The sequence below is a fragment of the Oryctolagus cuniculus genome, chromosome 7 (genome assembly GCF_964237555.1).
Source record: "Oryctolagus cuniculus chromosome 7, mOryCun1.1, whole genome shotgun sequence".
In the NCBI taxonomy this organism is placed as follows: Eukaryota; Metazoa; Chordata; class Mammalia; order Lagomorpha; family Leporidae; genus Oryctolagus; species Oryctolagus cuniculus.
This window is the reverse complement of record NC_091438.1, coordinates 58,894,157-58,907,398: the sequence shown is the minus strand read 5'-3', so window position 1 is coordinate 58,907,398 and position 13,242 is coordinate 58,894,157. Positions and strand designations below refer to the sequence as shown.

Below are 13,242 nucleotides of genomic sequence, written 5' to 3'. Positions count from 1 at the left end.
TGAACCAACGGCAAAAGGAAGACCTTTCTCTCTGTCTCTCTCTCTCTCACTGTCCACTCTGCCTGTCAAAAAAAAAATTAATACTTAATTAGAAATAATAACTCGTCCTTTCCCCTTATATCTGGTATTCATGTCTCCAAAGATAGACAAGAGGCTCTTTTTGCTTATAGGGTTAAAAATAAACAACTATGTCTCATTTTATAAATATGTTTCTGTATGACATGAAGCTTTTCAAGAGGATTTGTGCATATATTACACTTATTAAATAGATAATGCCTGTTTAAAAAAAAAAAAAAAAAAAAAAAAAAAAAAAAAAAAAAACATGTCCTCAAAGAGGAAGTCTGCCCTGGAGCAGCATGATGGTGGCAGAGGCAGGGACAGTCGTCTTGATTTCGTCACTTCTGGGACACAGAAGTAACTGGAAGCCAATGAAAAGTTCCTTCTGAGGCAACTGTGTCTTATGATCAGAGTTTTTCTTAAAAGGTGCGTGCATTTGCAGCCTGCTTCCAGTCTACGAAAGAATCGGGCCAAGAGGGGAGGTCGCGGCACCATTCTCACTCCTTCTTCCTACTCGGTGGGCGAAGCTCGGGTTGCAGGGACCGCCCTTAGACGCGGGGTTTCACGGCCATCAGTGGATTCGCCAGTGCTGGGTGAAAGAGATGTCTTTATAACACCGGTTCCATCTGACCTCATGCCTCAGGCAAACGTTGCGACCATTGTTCTGCTTTCTTCTGCCTGGATGTGTAAGTAGCAGTTTCCCTGTGATGCTGGTTCGGTCTCCAGGCTGGGGTGGCCCACGGGAGCCTTCTGGGGGGCTGGTGGCAGGGTCAGGACCAGGGATGGGAAGACCAAGATTCTACGGAAATCATAGTCCTCTTGTCCTCCTTTCCCCAGTGAGCTGGTCTAATCCACGTTCCTACTCTGCTAGGTACACATCTCCATTTGCATATTTTTAGCACGTTATTTCAATCCCTTATGGTGCTCCACACAGAGCAGCCTTGACCTATACATTAGAAAGGGAACCAAAAGTGCCAGGAAACAGTGTTGCCAGTGTGGATTCTGCTGTGGGCTGTGGGCTTCCTGACTTGGTGGCTCCAGCCACTCGCTCATTCTCCTGTTAGCACCTTGCTTAGTCCCAGCCTCCAGCATCTGGAAATGCTGACACACTTCTAAGATGCTGGATCCTGGTGCTGTTGCTGCTGCTGGGACCACTGCTTGGCAATGAGGCTTTTTCCCTCCCAGCCTGCCCCATGTTCAAGGACTCGGAAATTTACTTTTGAAAGATGAGCACTTCCAGCACACAACTGATGGCATTTGTTGTCTAAATAAAATTATTTTAAAGTGCAGAAGAAATAGCTCAGCCAGAAACTGTCAAGATTTTTAATAGTGCCTACATACAAAAAATTAAAACTGTGGCCACCTAAAAAACAATCAGGGGTACATACAGTTTCATACACAAAAGTGTCTGTGCCATTGTTATTTGTTTAAATTAACACAGAAACCATTTGTAAGTAGGGACTGGCTAAGATGAATATAGAGCAGTTCCCCCTATCCATGGTTTCATTTCCTGTAAAGAAGTAGCTCAGTCAAGTTTTGAAAAAATGCATGCATATATGACCAAAAGGAAAGGCACGGAAATATTAACAGTGGGTAGGGACTTGGGTAATTTTACTTTTCTTTTACATACTTTCCAATTTTTGGTGAGCAATAACTGGCACAGGAGGGGCAGTATAGAGGGCCAGCCACAGTCTAGACAAGGCTATTGGTGGGTAAGCAGAATAGAAGTGTATGGTCCGTGTCAGTGAAAGTTTGTCCAGCACTGCCATGGATGCGTCAGTTCTGGGTGATGGTCAGCCTTCAAATCACCCACTTGTCTTCTCTCATACTTATCTCTGTGCTTACCGGGCAAAATCAGGGTTTCAACTGGCGATCTTACACGTGCTGGGAGGTAGAATGCCCCGGCTACCTCAACGTGTTCCTTCTGTTCCAGCTCATACATCAGTCTCTTGTGAGTAAAGTTGATGGGAATCAATTCTGGAGCCATCATTCAATTCTTGTTGCCCAGATAGGATCAAATTTGTATACCCGCCCTGCGACAACCACACCAGGTAAAGGCCCTGACCAGCGGTGGCACCAGGACACCCTGACTCGCATCCCAGCGCCGGCTCAGAGTTAACCCTTCGCTGCCTCTCCTTTCCAAGCTTTCTGCGAGGCCCCTTTTTCGTTCCCAGGAGAAGACAGCATGGGAGGAAGTTGGTCCACACCTAAGACCAGTACGGGTGAGTTTGGAACAGGGACCGCTACCCCCTTGTTGCTCAGTTAGAGTGAACTGGGCGCTGTGGACATTGTGCTGCGGGCTGTGGTGGGACCGCACTGGCTTGTTCACTTCTGAAACTGGAAGGTTCCGTCTCCACAGTGCATTCTCTGACACTGGGAGGGCTGAAAGGCAGGAGCAGAGAGAACGTCTTGGCCCTGCACTTCTGAGTGAAGGCTGACTCTGGGCTGGGTATTCCCCCAGCTGGACAATTCACATGACTTGGAGCACGGCGCTCACTGCTGCACTCTTTGTGGTGCGGGCCCTGGGAAGAGCACCGTGGCTGGGTTTGGTGAGAGGCGGTCAGCACTCGCCCTGCACACCAGCGGACAGAGGCGGCAGAAGCTGCCAGCATCGAACACCTAAGGCCTTTGGGAAGACTCTCTCCGGGTTTCCCTTTGTCTCTCTACTCCCTGGCCCCCCGGGACTCTCTGCTGAGGTCCAGGGGAGATGGCTCCCCAGGGCTTCCTACCAGTCTATGAGGAGGGAGACGCGTGAGATGCTTCATGTGTGCCTGCCAGGCCTTAGGCTCCCTTTCCACTCGTGTGGCTGCTTGTCTTACCAGTTCTGTTCTTGCATTTTAAAGAACCCAGAGTCCAAGAAACAATACTCTTCCCCCTGCATTTTTGTTTTTAAAGATTTTATGTATTTGAAAGGCAGCATGACAGAGTGGAAAGGGAGATTTTCCACCCGCTGGTTCACTCCCCATATGGCCACAGCAGCCAGGGCTGGGCCAGGAGCCAGGAGTTCCCTGAGGTTGGAAATCCATTTGAGTCTTCCATGTGGCTGGCAGGGGCCCAAGCACTTGGGCCATATTCTGCTGCTTTCCCAGGCCATAGCAGGGAGCTGGATCAAGTGGAGCAGCGGGGACTCCAACCAGCACTCATACGGGATACTGTGTTGCAGGCAGTGGCTTACCCCGTGCACCACAACGCCAGCCCCTCTTCTCCCGCTTTGTAGAGCTGCAGCCCCGCCGTGACTCTCCCCTGGTTGCTTGATTGGGGTGGGGCCCCTGGGACTTTACGCTGGAAGGACTTGGTGTGTGCGAAGTGGCAGATACACAAATCCCTTCCACGTTCTCCTGCAGGCAGACAAGCCATGCTGTCCACGGCAGCCCCAACGACAAGCCCTGCGGCCTGTCTCTCGAAACAGCCCAGGTACATGAGCGTCCTCTTCTCTGTACCGCATGGCATTCGATTTTGATTTTGAGTTGGCAGCTTTGGTCTGGGGGCTTCAGGGGTGGGGGAGGCTATGGAGAGAAGGGACCAGAAACAATGCAAGACCTACATCAGCTCTACATCAGTGATCCTTCAGTTCGTGTCTCCCAGGCTTCAGGAGATCCATGAATCCCCTAAGCCTATAAAACTTGCTGTTGGGAGTAAACGTTGTATGTATGGGCAGGGGCAACGGTCGGGGGCGGGGGAGTCATCCACGGCTCTCACTGAGCCCTCCAACGCTCGAACGGACCTGGAGTTGAAGGAAGGAGCTGAGAACCAGGGGTGAGAGTAGAAGTCGGCTGAGCTGTGTGAGAGCCAGGCCGGGGACTCAGCGGCAGGTGGGCGAGTTCTCACTCGGAAAGGCCCTGCACACAGCCCAACAGCGCACGTGCTCCCCTTCTCTGCCAAAACAGCAAGGAATATTTACTCTTGGCCTTTTTCGTTGGGATTCTGCTGACACTGCTACTGCTGGCCTTTGTCTTCCTCATCATAAAGAGCTACCGGAAATGTGAGTGGTCTCCAAGGAACGGAACAACCTTCCCTCCCTGCTGCTGCAAATAGTTAGCCGGGAGTGCAGACGAGGGGTGCAGGTGGGCTGGGAAAACGCGCTTAGCCCAAGCTCAGTGCAGACGTGGGACCTGAACCCCTCCACGTTCCCTCCTTTCTGTCCCCCCATCCTTCACCCAAGATTGAAGGCAGAGGCTCCACCCTGCCAGGCCCCACTGCTGAGCCTTATCCCTCTTCTTCCTGGCACTTGTTACAGGTCACTCCACTTCCCAGGTCCTGGATCCTCATTCAGATCCTCCAGCCAAGGTAAGATACCCACGCCAGCTTTTTTTTTTTTTTTTTTTAAGATTTATTTATGTATTTGATAGGCAGATCTACAGAGAGAAAAGGAGACACAGAGAGAGAGAGGTCTCCCATCCACTGGTTCACTCCCCCAAATGGCTGCAAAGGCCAGGCCTGGGGCCAGACCAAAGCCAGGAGCCAGGAGCTTCCTCCAGGTCTCCCATGTGGGTGCAGGGGCCAAGCACCTGGGCCATCCTCTACTGCTTTCCCAGGTGCATTAGCAGAGAGCTGGATTGGAAGTGGAGCAGCTGGGACTCGAACCGGCATCTATCTGGGATACCAGCGCTGCAGGTGACTTAACCTGCTACACAGCGCTGGCCCCTCCCAGATCATTTCTGGGACCCTAGAGGGCTGCGCCCATTGGAATGTCCCTCTACACTTGACACTGTCAACTGGAATAGTGGTATTGCTTTCTGGACCCTAAGCAAGAGATTCTTTGCAGAGTTCTTATATCTTTGGGTCCTCTCTGACCAAGGGTTTCAGGTTGCTTCTAAAAAGACATCTTTGCTCCAAATTGAACTCTTTAGTCCTGCTCTTCACCCCTCTGCAGGTTTCCTCGACCCCAGATGAGTCTCTCACCTACGCAAGCATGACTTTCAAAATCTCGGAAAAAAAACGCAATCACTCGACTGAGCATCGTTCTGCAGACCTGGAACCCGTTGTCTATGCGCAGATCAATGTGGCAGACGCACCCTGCCTTTCCAGAGAGGCTTGAATCCAGCCCCGCTCAGCCCAGCCCACTTTCCCTTTGTTACAAACGTGGGATCACAGCCTGCGTGCAGCTGCAGTCAGAGCTGTGGAGGCGTGGCCTAGCAACGCCATCCAGCAGTTCTGAAGGCCAATGACCAGACTTGTTCCTGGCCTGAGACGAGGCTGTCGGCCTTCACTCTTGAACTGGCACAGCTGGTTAGCCACTTGAGGACCACACCGTGTCCTTTGACGCTTTTTTCTAATGTATGTGGTACAGAGCTCAGGGCACAAAGAGTATTCATCAACTTGGGTGGGGTCAACCAAATGAACCAAGAACTTCAAATAAAGGCAAACCCTCCGCAGTGTTGATTCCATCATTTATTTGTCTGTCACTGTCACCTTCTCCAGAGTTCAGAAATCCTGAGCTCAGCCACAGCCTAAAACAACTAGCAGAGGTGACGGTATTCTGGAACAAGCTTGGGATTGGTTAGTGTGCGGGTCTCATGCTGACCAGTGGTATTTACTTGGCCAAGCTGGTCAAACACTTTGAAACCTTAAATCCTTCTTCTTCAAACAGGAATAATAGCACTCACCTCTTAGGGACAGAGGATTAAATGGCATGTTTATACACAGCATCCCAGAGTCCTACGCAACAAATGCAAGGTCTCTATTGGGTACAGAACTATGCAAATGTGAATTTCTTTCTTCTTGCTACAGCATACGAGACATCCATAACATTAGATAAGATTAATGTTAATGCCCACAAATCCCAATGGATAATCACCTAGACAAACTCATTAAAAATATCAATAAGGGGGTCAGCGCCATGGCTCACTTGGTTAATCCTCCGCCTTGCAGCGCTGGCATCCCATATGGGTGCCAGGTTCTAGTCCTGGCTGCCCCTCTCCCAGTCCAGCTCTCTGCTGTGGCCCGAGAGGGCAGTGGAGGATGCCTCAGGTGCCTGGGCTCCTGCACCCGCATGGGAGACCAGGAGGAAGCACCTGGCTCCCGGCTTCGGATCGGCGCAGTGCCGACTGTAGCAGCCATTTGGGGGATGAACCAATGGAAGGAACACCTGTCTCTCTCACTGTCTATAACTCTACCTGTCCAAAAAAAAAAACAAAACCAATAAGATTATTCACATTATTCCTATGTAAAAAAAAATAATAAAAAAGAAGTACATCCAGAATATATAATAAAAGTAATGTAGGGGGTTGCGGCACCATGCGCAGCTGCTAAAGCCACTGCCTGCAGTGCCTGAATCCCATATGGGTGCCGTTTTGAGTCCCAGCTGCCCCTCTTCCAATCCAGCTCTCTGCTATGGCCTGGGAAAGCAGTAGAAGATGGCCTAAGCCCTTGGGCCCCTGCACCCACGTGGAAGACCCGGAGGAAGCTCCTGGCTCCTGGCTTCGGATCGGCACAGCTCCAGCCATTGCGGCCAATTGGGGAGTGAACATATCTCTCTCTCTCTCTCTCTCTCTCTCTCTCTCTCTCTCTCTCTGCCTCTCCTCCTCTCTCTGTGTAGCTCTTTCAAGTAAAATAAATAAATCATTTTTTTAAAAAAGTAATATAGGAAAACTAGCCCTAACAGCTAACTCAAAGTCCCTCTTTTATTCAGCACTACTAATTAAAGCAACATGCTAATGGTGCACAAGTCAATAAATCAGTGAAACAGAATAAAAAAGACAAAAGAGACCAAAGTACATAGGGACACTTAGAATATGATGAAGATGCATTTCAGATCAGTTGGGAGAAATAAATGGTGTTGATACTTAGGTGGTCATGTAGATGAAAATAAAATAGTATCCACAGCTCACTCCTTTTATCAAAAGAAATTGAAGATGTCTCCAAAATTAAACCCTAGCCTTTCGGTTCCCTGAGCACCACCATGGTGGTTGGCAAGAACAAGCCCCTTAAAACCAAAGGCAGCAAAACGCCAAGGGGAAAGTGGTTGATCCGTTTTCTAAGAAAGATGGGCATGATGTGAAGACACCTGGTATGTTCAATATGAGAGACACTGGAAAACCTCTAGTCACGAGGACTCAAGGAACGAAAAATGCATCTGACGGCCCAAGGGTCATGCATTTGAAATGAGTCTTGCTGATCCACAGAATGATGAATTTGCATTTAGAAAATTTGAGCTAATTAATTATTGAGGATGTTCAGGGCAAAAACCGCGTGACTAACTTCCACAGTGAGGATCTTACTCGTGACAAAATGTGTCCCATAGTCGAAAACTGGCAGTTTCAGACTGAAGTTCAAGTTGATGTCAGGACTACCACTGGCTGATTCTTCTGTGTGCATCTCAGACACAGAGGACTTAGGCTTAGCACCTATAGGTCGGCCAAATCCCAAAGATGGAAATCCTGACCCAAAGGTGCAAACAAATGACTTGAAAGAAAGTGATCATTACTGATTCCAGGCAGCACTAGAAAAGACACAGACAAGGCTTGCCAACCTGTCTGTGCTCTCCATGACGTCTTCATCAGAAAAGTAAAAATGCTGAAGAAGCCTAAGTCTGAATCGGGAAAACTCACGGAGCTTTTATGTGAAGTGCTCCACCAGGAAAGGCCGCTGGGGAGGACACAGGTGCTAACATCGAAAAAGCTAGTAGAGCTGAGCCACAGGTCAAGAATCCGTTTAAAATTCAGACTTTCAAAGGGACCAAAAAAGGTCCTAGTAGTGAAAAAATGTTCAACCATAAAAATATCCCTGAAGTTGCCAGGAAAAAAAATAAGGGAGAATTTTAAAAATAATCCCAGCATATCATGCCTCTGAATCTATGACCCAAAGCCCAGAAGCCAAACAAGAATAACTTGACTTGTAAAACACCATTAAAAAGTTGACAGATGACAAGCTTGGAAAACGTTTGAAAGTTTCTCATAGACAAGGGTTTAATTATCTTCATACCCACCAGGCACAGCTCCCTTAAGGGACTGGTTGCTGGAGCACAGGGCAGCCATTACAGAGAATGAGGCTAAGATGGTGGAGACACGCCGCTAAATGAGAAGTGCAGGCTGCTGAGCGGAATTCTGAACATGCTCTGCTATGGACAGTACAGAATCCACCAGGGCGCTTCCAAAACTGCATGGAAAATACAGATCAAAGAGAAGCTTATTTTGGTGCTCCCCCAAATCGAAATCCACTTGTACAAGTGGTCTCTTAAAAGTTCATGAAAAATTGGTATTTTAAAGAAAAGAAAAACGTGCATAGAGGTCAAATGTGTGTAGTGTCTCTCTGGGAGAAAACACGGCTAACTGCTCCTACTGCTTGCCCCTGAGGAGGGGAACTTGGCACCTGGAGGTCCTGGAGTCAGAGTCGGGAGGGAAGTGTGCTTGCTCTTAAAGGCTTTCTTGCAGCCTTTGAAGATCTTTGTTTACCTTGTTGAGGGTTTTCCGAAGACCCAGTGCCCAGTGTTCCCATTCCCCAGCTGAGTCCTGAACCGATGAAAAGAAAGAGGAGACCCAGCAGATGGAAGCCCAGATATCATGTTTATCATGAACACAGTCAGCACCAGAGAAAACCGCTTATACCGTAGCTGCAGACAAGCGGGCTTCAAAGCACTGGGCTCCATCCCGATTCAGCTGGACCACAGCAAGTCTCATCCCCTCCTGCTGCCCCTTCCCGGGGTTCAGCCTGCCCCTAAGGGGTTGCAGAAGAGATCCTGTGTGCTGTTTGCAACCTGTACCCAAAACACTAAAAAGGGGAAGAGGAAGGGGCCCAGTGGGCACGCCCAGTTCCTCCTCCCACGGGGAGCCACTGGGGAGCATTGTCCTGAGGGGCTCAGACTGCAGGGAAGTGGGAGAGAAGCAGCCAGCACAAATCTCGTTTGGAAACACAGTAAGAAAGTTGAAGGAGGTGAAATGATTTTCTCAAAGCCACACAGCTAACGGAACTGAAGTTTCAACCAAGCCCTCCGGCTTCCGAGTCCTGTGTGCTGCCCCACAGCGTCTTGCCCCACAGCACTCAAGGTGGCAGGGGGACCAGAAAGGCAGGTGACGCGGCCGGCCTAGAAGAGAGGCGCGTTCTTCCTGAGACACAGCAGCAGCTCCCGGCAGCTGGAGTTTGAGGGAGAACCCAAGGGGAGGGGCTCTAAGGGTGGGAGGGAACAGGTGCAGGAGCAAGGTGGGTTCACACGCAGAACAGCCGGCCGCAGGAGGGCGGCAGAGCCCCGGGAATATCTTCTCTGGGCTGGCTGTAGGAAGCACACACAGCTCCCAGCTCTTCCAGAACGCTGCGCTGACCGCGGTTCCGCCAGCCCTGAAGCTGCAAGCCACATCAGCCTTCCGGTTCAGGGCCTGCGCCTGATGAACAGAGTGCAGCACAAGTAGGCGCTGTCTGTGGCCATCCCCTTGCCCAGGAGCTATCGAAGTCATTGGCCTCCCCTTTGTTGTCTTGACGCTTTCTGTTTTTAATAGCTGAGTCCTAAGCAAAGTCCTGTATGTTGTCTCCCTATTGTGACAACTGGTGCTTGCAAAAAGAGTCACTGAATAACTGACCACAGATCCAAAGGGTCTTAGCTGGGTAGGGACAGGACAAAGCTCTTAGATCCTGGACCACAGAATCGGAGCAAACTTGGAGGGGAAATGGTTTTCCAGACAGCGTGATGGTACATTTCCCAAGACATCTATACATGGCTTCACCTGTCGTGGGAGATCCTTGTCTGCCTTCCTGCCTTGGATCACAGGATGTCCTAACAGAGCTGAACTGTGCCATTATTACTTGCAGAACCAATGGGCTGGTGACCCCTTTGCATAAATTCAACACAAGACCACAAGGAGGTATGTGTGGGGTGGGGGGAGTTGTGGCTGAGGGAACACAGAGCATGGTTGGTGGTGTTTGATGAGAGACTCTGTGGTGTCCGCAGCCTCCCCCCTTCCCTGTGGCAGGGTGTTGAGCTCCCTGCCTTTGGAGAGAGGAGTTAGGGTGGAAGCTGCGGGAAGTGTGTTCATGAAAGACTGCATGGCAATCTGGATCCAATCGTGCAGGGCACATGTAGACTCTCTGCAACAGCCAATCTCCCTGCCCCACCCCTGCCCAGCCCAGGGGGCCACTTGTGGATCTGGGGGCCCCCATAGAAGAGACTCTAGTATCATGAGCAGGGTCCCTGTGAAGGCAGCAGGGGCAGGGCTGGGGGAGGCCCTGGGAGGTTTCAGAACTGAGGCAGAGACACCACAGAGGGGGGGACGTGCGGGTGGGAGCGAGAGTGCTGGTAATTCTGGCACGGAAGACAACATAACCTCACTCACACCCACGGCTGCGGATGCGCAGGTCTTGTTTTGTGTTTCCTCATCTGAAGGAATATTTTGCCCAAGTTATCACCCCTTGGCTCCCCACTGGTCATAGCAGCACCGCTTGGGTGCGGTGGCAGATTCTCACAGAGGACATCCTCCGAGGCCACAGCCTTGCACCAAGGGTGTCTGAGAACTAGCGATTCGGGTCAGACAGTTTCACAGCAGTTCAGAATGGAGCTGCAATGGCACTCTTTTTCAGAAACTTTTCCAGCGATGCCTTGGGAGAAGTTAGTCAGACCCTGGGGTTCATTCAGCGCTGGCCAGGAATTTCTTGGCTAACAAACAGAACACAAGTGATTTCCTTCCCTCCCGCCAACACATTCTGCACCTCTTCTTCACTTCTGGCTAACTGAATGTATGAGAACCCGGGTCTTGAGGTGTTAGCTGTTGTTGGATTGCAACCTTGCCTGGGTGTGGTCTAGCACAGCTCCTCTGACTACCATGGCTGGCACCGAGTTGCAGGGGACTGCTGGCCAGGGTGCACGGCCTTTCAAAAACACAAGAGGTCAGAGTCGGTCTCCAAGTGGGAGGAGGCAGTTTCCATGGTGATTCTACTGTAGCATCACTTTATTTATGAACCAAATAAAAGCAATCTTCCGTCACATCTGTTCCCATCTGCCGTTTCCTTTGGAATCAGGACACGTGAGAGAGGCTCCAGAAGGGTCACCTACTTTGTTGGGGAACAGAAAAGCAAAGCTGAGCTGAGATCCATTGCTACCTCCACTGGGTATGTCTGTAGGAAAAAGTACAAACTCTCATGGGGGGTTTCATGGCAACCAAATACCACAGTGTGCATTCAGGGCTGAAATTAGATGTCATTAAAGCAAAGACCATCCACCAGCCAACAGGAAAGCTGGGTGCCCGGGACTCGGATGCACCAAGTTTGGGTGATATGGACATACCCAGGCTTCTTCAGAACCCAAGGATGTCAAAGATGGAAGGGACCTTGGCTCAGGCTGCCATTCTCAATGGCCTGAGCACGAGGGAGTGGACCATGGCTAAAATCATTGTACAAGGGATCTTCAAAAATGTCAAGGAAAACGTGTACTGCAAAAAAACTATACATAGATTTCCTTTTTTTTTTTTTTTTTTTTTTTTTTGCATCAAAGTGAACTCTTCATTCTCTTCACCCACAAACTGCTTGAAGTTCCCTCGCACAACGCCTGTGGAAGAGGATCAGCACCGGCTTCTGCTGCCTCCATGTCCATAGCACCCGCAGCTCTCCTCTGGAGCACGGACCTTCTAGTTCACGGCGGCTGTCTTCCTGCCGCTCTACCATACAGGCTTCTCTCAGGTGCCCGGCACCTAGCACGCCCCTGTTTGTTGAATAAGTTAATGCGTGCATGAATGAAAAATCCTGAGGACTATGGGAATGAAGTCTTCAATTGACAGAGACGGAAGCAGGCCTAGGAAAGTAAAAAGTCACCCAAGGTCATGCCTCAAAGAAGTGACAATAGGCTGGCGCCACGGCTCACTAGGCTAATCCTCCACCTTGCGGCGCTGGCACACCGGGTTCTAGTCCCGGTTGGGGCGCCAGATTCTGTCCCGGTTGCCCCTCTTCCAGGCCAGCTTTCTGCTGTGGCCAGAGAGTGCAGTGGAGGATGGCCCAAGTGCTTGGGCCCTGCACCCCATGGGAGACCAGGATAAGTACCTGGCTCCTGCCATCGGATCAGCGTGGCACGCCGGCCACAGTGGCCATTGTGGGGTGAACCAACGGCAAAGGAAGACCTTTCTCTCTGTCTCTCTTTCTCACTGTCCACTTTGCCTGTCCAAAAAAAAAAAAAAAAATGACAATGGTTTTTGTAAAAGAAATTAAAAAAATAAAAAAGCCTAGAACACAATCACGTGTCCCACAGGGAGAAGTCTTGGACAAACCTAAAAAGTGTTGATTCAGCCACATATTCCACACCTAACAGTTTCCAAGGCCAAAAGCCCAGGAACGTTTTGGGAGCCACAATCCCTGGCCAGGAGGGCCAAACTATTACAGGGAAAGGATGAGAACTCATGCCTTATCATTGGCTTTCAGGTTCTCCCGGCTGTGGACCCTGGTGCTGCACCAATGGGTATTCCTAGGCTGCCTTGTCCCTGCTCTGAAATGCTGTCTTTCTACATTTCCATATCCAGAGGAAGTTGGAGCCTGTCTTGTGATTACATCTGTAGTCACACTTCGTTGCCTAAGGTGTCTCTGCGGTTTCTGAGCACAAAAAGAAAAAAAAGCCAACATGACGACTGCCCAAAGAGTGGCACTTGCGCGTCTGAAGTTCCTCCTGCTCCATGTGGACCTCAGAAGTTAGCAGGTTCCCCACTTGGTGGTCCCCAGGGTTTTCTGGATGGTAGGACCAGCTCTCACGTCGCTGATGCAGCCCCACGGGGAGGGTGAGGGGAAGACCTGGCCATGAGACTGAGGACAGGAGGATCAAGGGGGGAACCTACCAAGGGTGTCGGGATCACAGGAGAAGTTTGGCTGTTTTTCGAGCTTCTAACTTGTCCTTTACCTGTCACCACACAAGAGCAAAAGGAGACACAGCTGATGGGCCACTGCCTTGGCTGAAGCCTGGGGCCTAGGCCCAGGGGCCGTCCTCTCCCGCCCTGACCCTCCACCACCACCCTTCCTCAGCTGCCTACATGGGGTGGGGTGGGGGAGACAGAAAACCCTGGGAGGGGGGGCCTCCAAGTGAACAGGAAGTTTCGGTGCGCTGGGCGGCCAGGTCCCGTCAGAGCTGAAACCTCCTTGTGGCTGTCTCAGGGCCGCCCCTGCCTGTCTCCACACACCTCCGCTTACACAGCTGGCAGTGCCCCCCTGTCACCTCCCATGGTGCCTCCGTCACCCAGAGGCTGCACAGGTCTCCAGGTGACCAAGGCAATAAGGTCCAACCAA

General features: G+C 50.6%; 1 protein-coding gene across 10 annotated transcripts; it reads left to right on the top strand.

The window, feature by feature from the left end:
- The first annotated feature begins 443 nt into the window (after positions 1-443).
- On the top strand, positions 444-5,432 carry C7H1orf162 (chromosome 7 C1orf162 homolog). 10 transcript variants are annotated; one of them, XM_008264676.4, is made up of 7 exons: positions 444-743; positions 2,070-2,108; positions 2,202-2,279; positions 3,402-3,471; positions 3,945-4,039; positions 4,295-4,344; positions 4,931-5,432. In XM_008264676.4, exons 3-7 carry the CDS (start codon positions 2,243-2,245, stop codon positions 5,093-5,095), a joined length of 417 nt encoding a protein of 138 aa, XP_008262898.2. In that variant the 5' UTR covers positions 444-743; positions 2,070-2,108; positions 2,202-2,242; the 3' UTR covers positions 5,096-5,432. The 10 variants fall into 10 exon arrangements, with proteins under 10 accessions (XP_008262898.2, XP_008262897.2, XP_008262900.2 ...); XM_008264675.4 differs by having other exon boundaries at positions 449-743; positions 1,991-2,108; XM_008264678.4 differs by having other exon boundaries at positions 450-743; positions 2,232-2,279.
- The last annotated feature ends 7,810 nt before the right edge of the window (positions 5,433-13,242 follow it).